This window comes from Salvelinus fontinalis, chromosome 14, assembly GCF_029448725.1.
Source record: "Salvelinus fontinalis isolate EN_2023a chromosome 14, ASM2944872v1, whole genome shotgun sequence".
Classification (NCBI taxonomy): domain Eukaryota; kingdom Metazoa; phylum Chordata; class Actinopteri; order Salmoniformes; family Salmonidae; genus Salvelinus; species Salvelinus fontinalis.
In genome coordinates this window covers 20,369,788-20,384,640 of record NC_074678.1, presented here as the reverse complement: position 1 = coordinate 20,384,640, position 14,853 = coordinate 20,369,788, and the positions used below count along the sequence as shown (strand labels likewise).

At 44.5% G+C, this 14,853-nt stretch overlaps 1 protein-coding gene across 1 annotated transcript in view; it reads right to left on the bottom strand.

The window, feature by feature from the left end:
- Positions 1 to 14,853, bottom strand: part of LOC129869599 (BMP/retinoic acid-inducible neural-specific protein 3-like) — a 45,017-nt gene that overhangs the window by 16,213 nt on the left and 13,951 nt on the right. The window contains exons 5-6 of the mRNA XM_055944143.1: positions 13,081 to 13,317; positions 4,410 to 4,632 (exon numbers count right to left, since the gene is read on the bottom strand). Of these exons, the coding sequence (XP_055800118.1) occupies positions 4,410 to 4,632; positions 13,081 to 13,317 (460 nt within the window). The remainder of the gene's footprint in view (positions 1 to 4,409; positions 4,633 to 13,080; positions 13,318 to 14,853) is intronic.

Genomic DNA, 14,853 nt, shown 5'->3' with positions numbered 1-14,853 from the left:
GTGTATGCAAACTACCGACTTCAACTGTATATACAATAAGCTATGTCAATTACCTTGTACCCCTGCATTTTGACTCGGTACTGATAGTCCCTGTATACAGTGCATTCTGAAAGTACTCAGACCCCTTGACTTTTTGGATTAATTTTTTCCCCCTCATCAATCAACACATAATACCCCATAATGACAAAGCAGGTTTTTAGAAATGTTTGCAAATTCATTAAAAGAATAAACTGAAATATGACATTTATATAAGTAAAATGTTCAGACCCTTTACTCAGTACTTTGTTGAAGCATCTTTGGCAGCAATTACAGCCTTGACTCTTCTTGGGTAAGACGCTACAAGCTTAGCACACCTGTATTTGGGGCGTTTCTCCCATTCTTCTCTGCAGATCCTCTCAAGCTCTGTCAGGATGGATGGGGAGTGTCGCTGCCCAGCTATTTTCAAATCTCTCCAGAGATATTCGATTGGGTTCAAGTCCGGGCTCTGGCTGGGCCACTCTAAGACATTCAAAGAATTGTCCCGAAGATACTCCTGCGTTATCTTGGCTGTGGGCTTAGGGTTGTTGTCCTGTTGGAAGGTGAACAGTTGCCACAGTATGAGGTCCTGAGCGCTCTGGAGCAGGTTTTCATCAAGGATACATCTGTACTTTGCACCGTTCATCTTTCCCTCGATCCTGACTAGTTTCCTAGTCCCTACCGTCAAAAAACATCCCCAAAGCATGATGCTGCCGTAGGGATGGGGCAGGGTTTCCTCCAGACTTCACGCTTGGCATTCAAGCCAAAAGGTTCAGTCTTGGTTTCTTCAGACCAGAGAATCTAGTTTCTCATGTTCTGAGAGTCTTTAAGGTGCCATCTGGCAAACTCCAAGCGGGCTGTCATGTGCCTTTTACTGAGGGGTGGCTTCTGTCTGGCCACTCTACCATAAAGGCCTGATTGCTGGAGTGCTACAGAGATGGTTGTCCTTCTGGTAGGTTCTTTAACAGAGTTCCAGAGTTCCTCTGTGGAGATTAGAGTGACAATCGGGTTCTTGGTCACCTCCTTGACCGGTGCTCTTCTCTTCCAATTGCTAAGTTTGGTTGGGCGGCCAGCTCTAGGAAGAGTGTTGGGGGTTCTGCACCATTGAAGAATGATGGAGGTCACTGTGTTCTTGGGGACCTTCAATACTGCAGAAATGTTTTGGTACCCTTCCCCATATCTGTGCCTTGACACAATCCTGTCTCAGAGCTCTACAGACAATTCCTTTGACCTCATGGCTTGGTTTTTATTCTAACATGCACTGTCAACTGTGCGATCTTATATAGAGAGGTGTGTGCCTTTCCAAATCATGTCCGATCAATTGAATTTACCACAGGTTGATTACAATCAAGTTGTACAAACATCTCAAGGATGATCAATGGAAACAGGTTGCACCTGCGCTCATTTTCGAGTCTCAGAGCAAAGGGTCTGAATACTTATATAAATACGTTTTTTTCTGTTTGTTATTTGTAATAAATTAGCAATAATGTCTAAAAACCTGTCTTCGCTTTCTCATTATGGGGTATTGCGTGTAGATTGATGAGTAAAAAAAAACTATTTTAGAATAAGGCTGTAACATAACAAAATGTGGAAAAAGTGAAGGGGTCTAAATACTTTCCGCATGCACTGTATATCCATGTTATTTTCTACTCCCTGTATATAGCCATGTTATTTTCTACTCTCTGTATATAGCCATGATATTTTTTTACTCCGTGTGTAAAGCCATGTTATTTTGTTCAACTTATATACAGTGGGGAGAACAAGTATTTGAAACACTGCCGATTTTGCAGGTTTTCCTACTTACAAAGCATGTAGAGGTCTGTAATTTTTTATCATAGGTACACTTCAACTGTGAGAGACGGAATCTAAAACAAAAATCCAGAAAATCACATTGTATGATTTTTAAGTAATTAATTTGCATTTTATTGCATGACATAAGTATTTGATACATCAGAAAAGCAGAACTTAATATTTGGTACAGAAACTTTTGTTTGCAATTACAGAGATCATACGTTTCCTGTAGTTCTTGACCAGGTTTGCACACACTGCAGCAGGGATTTTGGCCCACTCCTCCATACAGACCTTCTCCAGATCCTTCAGGTTTCGGGGCTGTCTGTAATGTTCGTCTAAGTCGTTCTCCTCCTCCTCAGACGAGGAGGAGCAAGGATCGGACCAAAATGCAGCGGGTGATGAATACATGATTAATTTATTTAGACAAGACGAAACACGAAGCACACTTGATAAATACAAAATAACAAAACGACGTAGACCGACCTGAACATGAGAACTTAACAAACAACGAAGAACGCACGAACAGGAACAGACTACACAAACGAAACAGTCCCGTGCTGTACAAACACTGACACGGAAGACAATCACCCACAAACAAACAGTGAGAACAGCCTACCTTAATATGGTTCTCAATCAGAGGAAACGTCAAACACCTGCCCCTGATTGCGAACCATAAGGCTAATTAACCATGAACCTAAACAAGAAACAAATAACATACCCCAACCCCACCCCAACTCACGCCCTGACCATGCTAAACAAATACAAAAACAACGGAAAACAGGTCAGGAACGAGACACTGTCGCTGGGCAATAGACTTTCAGCTCTCTTCAAAGATTTTCTATTGAGTTCAGGTCTGGAGACTGGCTAGGCCACTCCAGGACCTTGAGATGCTTCTTACGGAGACACTCCTTAGTTGCCCTGGCTGTGTGTTTCGGGTCGATGTCATGCTGGAAGACCCAGCCACGACCCATCTTCAATGCTCTTACTGAGGGAAAGAGGTTGTTGGCCAAGATCTCGCGATACATGGCCCCATCCATCCTCCCCTCAATACGGTGCAGTCGTCCTGTCCCCTTTGCAGAAAAGCATCCCCAAAGAATGATGTTTCCACCTCCATTCTTCATGGTTGGGGTGGTGTTCTTGGGGTTGTACTCATCCTTCTTCCTCCAAACACGGCGAGTGGAGTTTATACCAAAAAGCTCTATTTTTGTCTCATCAGACCACATGACCTTCTCCCATTCCTCCTCTGGATCATCCAGATGGTCATTGGCAAACTTCAGACGGGCCTGGACATGCGCTGGCTTGAGCAGGGGGACCTTGCGTGCGCTGCAGGATTTTAATGGTTTTCTTTGAGACTGTGGTCCCAGCTCTCTTCAGGTCATTGACCAGGTCCTGCCGTGTAGTTCTGGGCTGATCCCTCACCTTCCTCATGATCATTGATGCCCCACGGGGTGAGATCTTTGCATGGAGCCCCAGACCGAGGGTGATTGACCGTCATCTTGAACTTCTTCCATTTTCTAATAATTGCGCCAACAGTCTTTGCCTTCTCACCAAGCTGCTTGCTTATTGTCCTGTAGCCCATCCCAACCTTGTGCAGGTCTACAATTTTAACCCTGATGTCCGTACACAGCTCTCTGGTCTTGGCCATTGTGGAGAGGTTGGAGTCTGTTTGATTGAGTGTGTGGACAGGTGTCTTTTATACAACTAACGAGTTCAAACAGGTGCAGTTAATACAGGTAATGAGTGGAGAACAGGGGGGCTTCTTAAAGAAAAACTAACAGGTCTGTGAGAGCCGGAATTCTTACTGGTTGATAGGTGATCAAATACTTATGTCATGCAATAAAATGCAAATTAATTACTTAAAAATCATACAATGTGATTTTCTGGATTTTTGTTTTAGATTCCGTCTCTCACAATTGAAGTGTACCGATGATAAAAAATTACAGACCTCTACATGCTTTGTAAGTAGGAAAACCTGCAAAATCGGCAGTGTGTCAAAGACTTGTTCTCCCCTTTGTATATCTATCTATGTTTTTTTACTTATCATTGTTATTTGTTATTCGCTGTGTATTTATTCCTCTTGTTGCTATTTCTATGTTTTATCTTTATCTTTAACTCTGCATTGTTGGAAAAGTAAGCATTTCACTCTTAGTCTGTACTTGTTGTTTATGAATCATGTGACAAATTATATTTGATTCAATGATTTGATTTGATTTCATTGTTAGCAGTGGAACTGGCCCCAGGAAGTGAAATCAATCATATTTCGTCTGTGTGAAGTGCTGCGAACGAACGGGACGTAGGGGAGCCTTTCAAGTTTTAGCCTTTCAAGTGTTCCGCTTCACTCCCAGGCAAACTGACAAACATTCCACTTTCTCTCTCCACAGTCTATGGAGATTTCTCTTCACAAATAAAAGTATAGTACTTCCAGTTTTCTTCAGAGCTGCAGTAATAAAGTAGATAAACATTACTTGGCTGGCTCCCTGTTTCTCCCACTCACACAGGGAGAGGTAGAGAGGATCGCTATCAGCTTCCTGGATGGGTGATTAAAGTGTAATTGGGGCTCAGTGGAAAGAGGTGTAATTGTAAGAGCAGAGCGGGACTCTTACCATTCTCTGGGTAGGCGGATGTGAGGCTGCCTCTGGCACCTCTTGCTGAGGCTGAAGAGCTTGAACACCACTCTCTGGGCTCGTCTGAAGAGCACACTCATGCTGTTCTCCAGCTGCTCATAGCGCCACTGGAACATGCCATCCAACGACCACAGGTGCTGGATAGTCGACACGTTCAGGAAAAAGTTCTGCGGGAGCCTCATAAGGAAGGTCTTGAACTCATCTGTCAGAAAGAGAGTGAAAATGAAAAGAAGAGTCAACTTTTTTTTAAAGGGGATTGTTTTTAAATGAACACGCCATGAGTATGGCCAGGGGACATCTGTGGAGGTAGAACTTTCTTAACCCCTGGCAATTATTTAAAGTAAAGAAATGAACAGGACACAATGATTTAAAGTAAAACAATGAAACAAATCTGCCTTCAAAAGGTATAACTGTAAAGGCATTGGGATTTCCCTGCACATTCTGTTTGGTCCTATGCTGGAAAAGAAAGTGCATACGATCACTTCAGGCATGTCGCCACATTCCTCAAGGCTAAAGGAGAACAATGTAATTGGTTCCAGAACTGCCATGTTCTACGTTTCCGTGGTTACTTTCTTCCTGCTGGCATCCCATTCCGCTGATAGAGCAGAACGTTGACAAGTCTTTGATATCCTTTACCGAAGGACACGTTTACGACCACACCTGAAAAACTCTTTATTCCTGGCACTGCCCTGCACTCTCCTCTCCTCCCTCCTATTAAAACATCAACTTTGAAAGTAATTGCACAGATATTTCACACACCAAAAAATAGAAGAGAAAAAAAAACATCCTTTCTGATTTCACCTCAGCAACCATGGCCACTGCAGGGTGACATAGAGAGGCAATAATAGCCCCAGATTATACTAAGTGCCCTCATTCATAAGATGTTACTATGCCAATGTGAAACACTGGACATGTAATAAATGTGTTTTATGTATGATTAATCTGCTCGAGACATATTGTAAACTACCTGTGCAAGGAGATGTTGATTTTCTAATCCAATCCTGTCAGGTTGTGATTTGCTGTATACAGACCGTGTGCCAATTCCCCCAGGTTTCACTGTGAGTCATTATGGTTTACACTGTTTCAACTGTATATATCAATATGTCTTGGGTACACACCGAGGAACAGTCCTCTACCTTTAAGGGTGTGACATATGATAAAACACTTTTATTCAGCTCATATAGACAAAGATTGTCCACATTAATTGATCAATTATCAACTGCATGCACAACGAGTAAGTTTACAGCTAAGCTAGCTGAAGACACCTGTAGATATTGCATGTCAACTGAGTGGCACTGGACACTTCATATATCAAAGTAAACGTGTAATAGTTTGAGCATCTTAATATATAATAGGATCCAAAACAATTTTGTATTTATTTTTTATTTAAACTTTATTTTGACAGGGAGTCAGGCTGAGACGAGCAGTCTTTTACAGATCAGCCGTATATACAGTACCAGTCAAAAGTTTGAACACACCAACTCATTCCATTTTTTCTTTTTTTAAATATTATTTTCTACATTGTAGAATAGTTGTGAAGACATCACAACTATGAAATAGCATAAATGGAATCATGTAGTAACCAAAAAAGTGTTAAATAAATCAAAATATATTTTATATTTGAGATTATTCAAAGTATTTGTATTGTTTATTATGGATCCTCATCAGCAGTGCCAAGGCAGCAGCTACTCTTCCTGGGGTCCAGCAAAATTAAGGCAGTTTATACAATTTAAAAAAACATTACAATACATTCACAGACTGTGTGACCTCAGGCCCCGACTCCACCACATACTGTATATATAGTACAAAATCCATGTGTACGTGTGTGTATAGTGTGTATGCTATCGTGTGTGTGTGTGTGTGTGTGTGTGTGTATGCATGTGTCTGTGCCTATGTTTGTGTTGCTTCACAGTCCCCGCTGTTCCATAAGGTGTTTTTTTTATCTGTTTTTTTACATCTAATTTTACTGCTTGCATGAGTTACTTGATGTGAAATAGAGTTCCATGTAGTCATGGCTCTGTTTAGTACTGTTCGCCTTCCATAGTCTGTTCTGGACTTGGGGACTGTGAGGAGGCCACATGTGGCATATCTTGTGGGGTATGCATGGGTGTCTGAGCTGTGCGCCAGTGGTTCAAACAGACAGCTCGGTGCATTAAACATGTCAATACCTCTCATAAATACAAGCAGTGATGAAATCAATCTCTCCTCCACTTTGAGCCAGGAGAGATTGACATGCATATTATTGATATTATCTCTCTGTGTACATCCAAGGGCCAGCCATGCTGCCCTGTTCTGAACCAATTGCAAAGTCATTTTTTGTGGCACCTGATGTCACGCCCTGGCCTTAGTATTCTTTGTTTTCTTTATGTTTTTTAGTTAGGTCAGGGTGTGACATGGGGAATGTATGTGTTTTTGTAGTGTCTAGGGGTGTTGTATGTGTATGGGGCAGTGTCTAGTGTAGTTGTCTAGTTATGTCTATGGCTGCCTAGATTGGTTCTCAATTAGAGGCAGCTGTGGTTCATTGTCTCTGATTGAGAGCCATATTTAAGGCAGTCATAGGCATTGGGGTTTTGTGGGTAATTGTCTATGTTGAAGGTTTGTTTCTTGTCATTGCACTTACGTCATTTAGCTTCACGGTCGTTTGTAGTTTTGTTTAGTTTGTATTCAGTGTTCGTTTCGTGTTTTTCCTTTCTCTAAAATAAAAGAGAATGTATTTTGCACACGCTGAGCCTTGGTCCTCTCTCTCACCCATAGACTATCGTGACAGAAATACCCACCAGAATCGGACCAAGCGGCGTGTGAAACAGCAACAGGACCCACCTACACAGGATTTCTGGACATAGGAGGACGAATTGGATGGTAAGGGACCTTGGGCTCAACCAGGAGAATATCGCCGCCCCAAAGCTGAGCTGGAGGCAGCGAAAGCAGAGAGGCGGCGATATGAGGTAGGCAGCACGGAAGCAAGGCCGGAAGCCCGCAAGTACAACCCAAAAATTTATTGGGGTTGGAGCTAAAAGGGAGTGTGGCGAAGTCAGGTAGGAGACCTGCGCATACTCCCTGTACTTACCGTGGAGAGCGAGAGTACGGGCAGACACCGTGTTACGCAGTAGAGCGCATGGTGTCTCCTGTACGTGTTCATAGCCCGGTGCGGGTTATTCCACCTCCCCGCACTGGCATCGGGCCGGTTTACATGGCACCAGCCTTACACATGGTGTCCCCGGTTCGCCTACATAGGCCGGTGAGGGTTATTCCACCTCCCCGCACTGGTCGGGCGACGGGGAGCATACAACCAGGTAAGGTTGGGCAGGCTCAGTGCTCAAGGGATCCAGTACGCCTGCACGGTCCGGTATTTCCGGCGCCACCTCCCCGCCCCAGCCCCGTATCACCAGTGCCTACACCACGCACCAGGCTTCCAGTGCGTCTCCAGAGCCCTGTTCCTCCTCCACGCACTCTCCCTGCGGTGCGTGTCTCCAGCCCAGTGCCTCCAGTTCCGGCACCACGCATCAAGCCTGTGCGTCTCCAGAGCCCTGTACGCACTGTTCCTTCTCCCCGTACTCGCCCTGATGTGCGTGCCCTCAGCCCGGTACCACCAGTGCCGGTACCACGCATCAGGCCTATAGTACGCCTTGAGAGTCCAGTGTGCCCTGTTGCTGTTCCCCGCACTAGCCTGATGGTGCATGTCCTTAGCCCGGTACCTCCAGTTCCGGTACCACGCAACAAGCCTACAGTGCGTCTCAGCCGGCCAGAGTCTGCGGTCTGTCCAGCGGCGCCTGAACTGCCCGTCTGCCCAACGGCGCCTGAACTGCCCGTCTGCCCAACGGCGCCTGAACTGCCCGTCTGCCCAACGGCGCCTGAACTGCCCGTCTGCCCAACGCCGTCTGAACTGTCCGTCTGTACTGAGCCTTCAATGCCGCCCAACTGTACTGAGCCTGCAAAGCCGCCCGTCTGCCATGAGCCTTCAGAGCCGTCCGCCAGACAGGAGCTGCCAGAGCCTTCCGCCAGACAGGATCAGCCAGAGCCTTCCGCCAGACAGGATCAGCCAGAGCCGTCCGTCAGCCAGGATCAGCCAGAGCCGTCCGTCAGCCAGGATCAGCCAGAGCCGTCCGTCAGCCAGGATCAGCCAGAGCCGTCCGTCAGCCAGGATCAGCCAGAGACGTCCGTCAGCCAGGATCAGCCAGAGCCGTCCGCCAGCCAGGATCAGCCAGAGCCGTCCGCCAGCCAGGATCAGCCAGAGCCGTCCGCCAGCCAGGATCAGCCAGAGCCGTCCGCCAGCCAGGATCAGCCAGAGCCGTCCGCAAGCCAGGATCAGCCAGAGCCGTCCGCCAGCCAGGATCAACCAGAGCCGTCCGCCAGCCAGGATCAGCCAGAGCCGTCCGCCAGCCAGGATCAGCCAGAGCCGTCCACCTGCCAGGATCCGCCAGAGCCAGCCAGCCAGGATCCGCCATCCAGTCCGGTGCTGCCCCTCAGTCCGGTGCTGCCCCTCATTCCGGTGCTGCCCCTTAATCCAGTGGGGTTAATTTGGAGGGTGGCCATTTGGAGGAGGCTACCAAAGCGGGTATTGACAATGGTGGAGTGGGGGCCACGTCCCGCACCCGAGCCGCCGCCATGATGGGGCCCACCCCGGACCCTCCCCTTTCTATGTCAGGTTGTGCGGTCGGAGTCCGCACCTTTGGGGGGGGTACTGTCACGCCCTGGCCTTAGTATTCTTTGTTTTCTTTATGTTTTTTAGTTAGGTCAGGGTGTGACATGGGGAATGTATGTGTTTTTGTAGTGTCTAGGGGTGTTGTATGTGTATGGGGCAGTGTCTAGTGTAGTTGTCTAGTTATGTCTATGACTGCCTAGATTGGTTCTCAATTAGAGGCAGCTGTGGTTCATTGTCTCTGATTGAGAGTCATATTTAAGGCAGTCATAGGCATTGGGGTTTTGTGGGTAATTGTCTATGTTGAACGTTTGTTGCTTGTCATTGCACTTACATCATTTAGCTTCACGGTCGTTTGTTGTTTTGTTTAGTTTGTATTCAGTGTTCGTTTCGTGTTTTTCCTTTCTCTAAATAAAAGAGAATGTATTTTGCACATGCTGCGCCTTGGTCCTCTCACCCATAGACGATCGTGACACCTGACCACACGACTGAACAGTAGTCGAGGTGCGACAAAACTAGGGCATGTAGGACCTGCCTTGTTGACAGTGCTGTCAAGAAGGTAGAGCAGCGCCTTATCATGAACATACTTCTCCCCATCTTAGCTACAGTTGTATCAATATGCCTTGACCATGACAGTTACAGATACAATGCTTTTAGTTTTTCAAATATTTAGGACTAACTTATTCCTTTCCACCCACTCTGAAACTAACTGAAACTCTTTGTTAAGGCTTGCAGTCATTTCAGTCACTGTGGTAGCTGATATGTATAGTGTTGAGTCATCCTCAAAGTAGCCACCCTTTGCCTTGATGACAGCTTTGCACATTCTTGGCATTCTCTCAACCAGTTTCATGAGGTAGTCACCTGGAATGTATATCAATTTACAGGTGTGCCTTTTTAAAAGTACATTTTGGGGAATTTATTTCCTTCTTAATAACAGGCACCGCATCGATTATATGCAACGCAGGACAAGGTAGATAAACTAGTAATATCATCAACCATGTGTAGTTAACTAGTGAATATGTTAAGATTGATAGTTCTTTCTAAGATAAGTTTAATGCAAGCTAGCACCTTACCTTGGCTCTTGCTGCCAGCGCATAACAGGTAGTCAGCCTGCCACGCAGTCTTCTCTTGGAGTGCAATGTAATCGGCCACAATCGGTTCTCCAAAAATGCCGATTACCGATTGTTATGAAAACTTGGAATCGGCCCTAATTAACTTCATTCGGAATTTTGGATGAAAAGCGTGCCCAAATTAAACTGCCTGCTACTCAGGCCCAGAAGATATGATATGCATATAATTAGTGGATTTGGATAGAAGACACTCTAATGTTTCCAAAACTGTTAAAATAATGTCTTTGAGTATAACAGAACTGATATGGCAGGCAAAAACCCAAGGAATATCCAACCAGGAAGTACTATTATTTTGAAATGCTGTTTTTCCATTGAAAGCCTATCCACCATACAAAAACTTAGGACCCAGTTCACGGTCTCTATGGCTTCCTGTACATGTGGCCAGTCTTTAGGCATTGTTTCAGGCTTTTACTCTGAAAAATGAGGGAGATACAGCACTTTCAATCAGTGGCCAGTGGAAATTTCCATTCATCAGCCATGCGCCCTGATCGGGAACGCGCCTTTCTTGTTTCTCCTTTCCTATTCACGAAGCTTTTGTCCGGTTGAAATATTATTGATTATTTCTGACAAAAACAACCGGAGGATTGATTTTAAACATCGATTGGCATGTTTCTACTAACTTTTATTGTACTTTTTAAAAACTTTGTCTGGAATTAGTGCACGCACCTTAATGCAACCCATGTGTTAGATTTTTTTAAATAACTCTACCACAACATACAGCTTGGGTTATTGTGAGACAGCGCTCACCAACACGGCGGAGAATAAGCATCAACATATTACACAGAAATACGAAATAACATCATAAATGTTGTCTTACTTTTGCTGAGCTTCCATCAGAATGTTATACAAGGAGTCCTATTTCCAGAATAAATCGTTGTTTGGCTTTAGAATGTCCATTTCTTCTGTCGAATTCGCACCACAATGCTAGCCAAGGTTGCTAACATTCCCATCCTCTCTTGGCGCAAAGAACGGAAAACTCCAAAAGTCCCAATAAACGTTGAATAAACTGATAAAACTCGGTTGAAAAAAACTACTTTATGATGTTATTATCACATGTATCAAATAAAATCAGAGCCGGAGATTTCCGCCGTGTATACCGAACGCTTTTCAGAAGACAGTGTCGAGGTCCCTCGCGCGCCGTCGAAGACAAAGAAAATACCGGACCTGTCACTCCAAAAGCTCTTGTTCGGCCTCAGATCAAGCTAGACACCCCATTCCACCTTCCACTGCCTGTTGACATCTAGTGGAAGGCGTATAAAGTGCATACATATCGATAAATAAAAGCCAGTTGAATAGGCAGGCCCTGAAACAGAGCCTCGTTTTCAGATTTTTCACTTCCTGTATGGAATTTTGCTGCCAAATGAGTTCTGTTTTACTCACAGATATAATTCAAACAGTTTTAGAAACTTCATAGTGTTTTCTATCCAATAGTAATAATAATATGCATATTGTATGATCTAGAACAGAGTACGAGGCCGTTTAAATTGGGCACGATTTTTTCCAAAGTGAAAACAGCGCCCCCCTAGTTAAGGGTAGGTTAATGTAGGTTAATTATATTTCTATGTTGGCCTGGTATAGTTCCCAATCAGAGGCAGCTGTTTATCGTTGTCTCTGATTGGGGATCATATTTAGGTAGCCATTTCCCCATTGTGCTTTGTGGGATCTTGTCTATGTATAGTTGCCTGTGAGCATTATTCTAGCGTCACGTTTCGTTTGTTTGTTTTGTTGTTTTTGTTCTTTGAAGTTTTCTATTCCAAAATAAAGGATGGAAACATACCACGCTGCATCTTGGTCTACTCCTTATGACGAAAGTGACAGACACCCAGATATTAAAAAGCGGGGACAGGAGGGCACCACCATGCATAAGCATCAGATAGATCTTTATGTGATTTGGAGAATGACATATACTTGGATTGTACCCATTTCAGTTCAACAAGGCTTTCTGCAAAGCAATGAAGGTAGATTGAAGCTCCAAAAGAGCCTGGTCAACTGTCGGGGCAGTAGCATACAAAACAGTGTCATCTGCATTGTTTTTGCAGATAGGCCAACATTTTTTATATAGACAGTAAAATGTACATGACCTAAAATCAATCCCTGTGGGACGCCTTTCGTAATATCAAGGAAACCTTTCGTAAAACATTTCAGAAAATATAATTATTGGAGGTGTAACAACCTTTGTGGAGATCGAGCACATGGGCCGCCTTCTAAACCCTGAGATAATCGTCAGATTAAAAATATGTGTCAATGACTCTGCAATCAGCGGAACAGAAAGCTGCAGCAAGAAACGATAAAGCAAACCAGTCCAATTGATTTTTTAAGCAAGGCGTTAAAAAGTGGAACATTGCTGAAATGAAAACAAAGATTCGCTAGAAGATTCACTGATCTTCCATTGAGCCAACTAGATGCTGGTAGAGGGAAAAGCAGTAGACTGACTGACCAGGCCAAATGAAATCACAATTTATTTCAAATAAATTGCTGAGATAAAATGCTGATTAAAAGCATCACATATCAATTTTTTCTCCGTAATGATACCAGTCTGACACAAGTTGCTTAGGCAGGGAAGGACAGGAATTTCCACATTTCCACAATTTTCCAACATTTTGACAGATCACCAGCAGAGTCTGAGATAGAACTATAAAAAGTAGCTTGATTTAGCTTTCTTTACTGAGGAAGTACATATATTTCTCAATTGCCTGAAACACTGCCAATCTGCTACCAAGTCGGTTTTCTAGCCTTGGCCCAAGCCTGATTTCTCATTATAATGAGATCTGAAAGTTCAATACAAAACCAAGGATTTGTTCTATTTTTATCTCTAAGGCGTGTTTGTCGACTAGAGATATAAAAATACATGAAAAAAGTTCGAGAGACAATTTGTCCTCACCTGAATCCTCAAACTCCTTGTAGAGTGTCCCCCAGGTCTCAGTGATCCTCTGTAGACTGTCCTCCATGGCTTGGATGTCCATGTAGGGACAGTTGCATTCTGGGAACTTGGTGTCACACTTGCACCAGCAGTCATTGTCCTTACAGACGAAGCCCCCCTCCCCATTACAGGCGATGTAGCTTAGAGCAGCCTGGACAAAACTGTCCCTCAGGTAGTCTGGCAGGATAACCTGCAGGCCTGTAAAACAACACAACACAACCAAGATTTAGTACCGCCATCAAAGTGTAGAGTTATGGTACTGTATGAGAGGATAGCAATAAGTGATTTATAGTGGGTGAATCACAAGGCAGTTCAAGTATAGTTGTTAGCCTTGGTACACTAACAATGTCAATTAAAATCAAATCAAATTGTATTGGTCACATACAGATGGTTACTTGATGTTATTGTGAGTGTAGCGAAATGCTTATGCTACTAGATCAGACAGTGCAGCAGTATCTCACAGGTAATGTCTAACAATTCCACAACCTAATATCTAACAAATTCCAAAGCAAAACCTAATACACACAGTCTAGTAAAGGGATGGGATAAGAATATATAAGTATACAATATATGGATGAGCAATGACAGAGCAGCTAAGATGCAATAGATAGTAAAGAATAGATAGTGAAGGATACCGTATACATTATATACATATGAGATGAGTAATGCGAGATATGTAAACATTGTTAAAGTGGCATTATAAAGTGACTAGTGTTCCATTTATTAAAGTGGCCAGTGATATCAAGTCTGTAGGTAGGCAGCAGCCTCTCTGTGCTGGTGGTGGCTGTTTAACAATCTGATGGCCTTGAGAAAGAAGCTGTTTTTCAATCTCTCTGTCCCAGCTTTGATGCACCTGTACTGACCTCGCCTTCTGGATGGAAGCGGAGTGAACAGGTAGCGGCTCGAGTGGTTATTGTCCTTGATGATCTTTTTTGCCTTCCTGTGACATCGGGTGGTGTAGGTGTCCTGGAGGGCAGGTAGTTTGCACCCGGTGATGCGTTGTGCAGACCTCACCACCCTCTGGAGAGCCTTGCGGTTGTGGGAGGTGCAGTTGCCGACTGGATGCTCTCAATTGTGCACCTGTAAAAGTTAGTGAGGGTTTTCGGTGACAAGCCACATTTTTTCAGCCTCCTGAGGTTGAAGAGGTGCTGTTGTGCATTCTTCACCACACTGTCTGTCCGCGTGGACCATTTCAGTTTGTTGGTGATATGTACACCGAGGAACTTAAAACTTTCCTCCTCCTCCACTGCTGTCCCTTTGATGTGGATAGGGGGGTGCTCCCGTTGCTGTTTCCTGAAGTCCACGATTATCTCTTTTACTTTTGCTGACATTGAGTGAAAGGTTATTTTCCTGACACCAGACTCCAAGGGCCCTCACCTCCTCCCTGTAGGCCGTCTCGTCGTTGTTGTTAATCAAGCCTACCACTGTGGTGTCGTCTGCAAACTTGATGATTGAGTTGGAGGCGTGCATGGCCACACAGTCGTGGGTGAACAGGGAGTACAGGGGGGGACTGAGAACGCACCATTGTGGGGCCCCAGTGTTGAGGATCAGAGGAGATGTTGTTTCCTACCTTCACCACCTGGGGGCGGCCCGTCAGGAAGTCCAGGACCCAGTTGCACAGGACGGGGTCAAGACCCAGAGTCTCAAGCTTAATGATGAGTTTGGAGGGTACTGTGGTATTGAATGCTGAGCTCTAGTCAAAGAACAGCATTCTTATATAGGTATTCCTCCTAT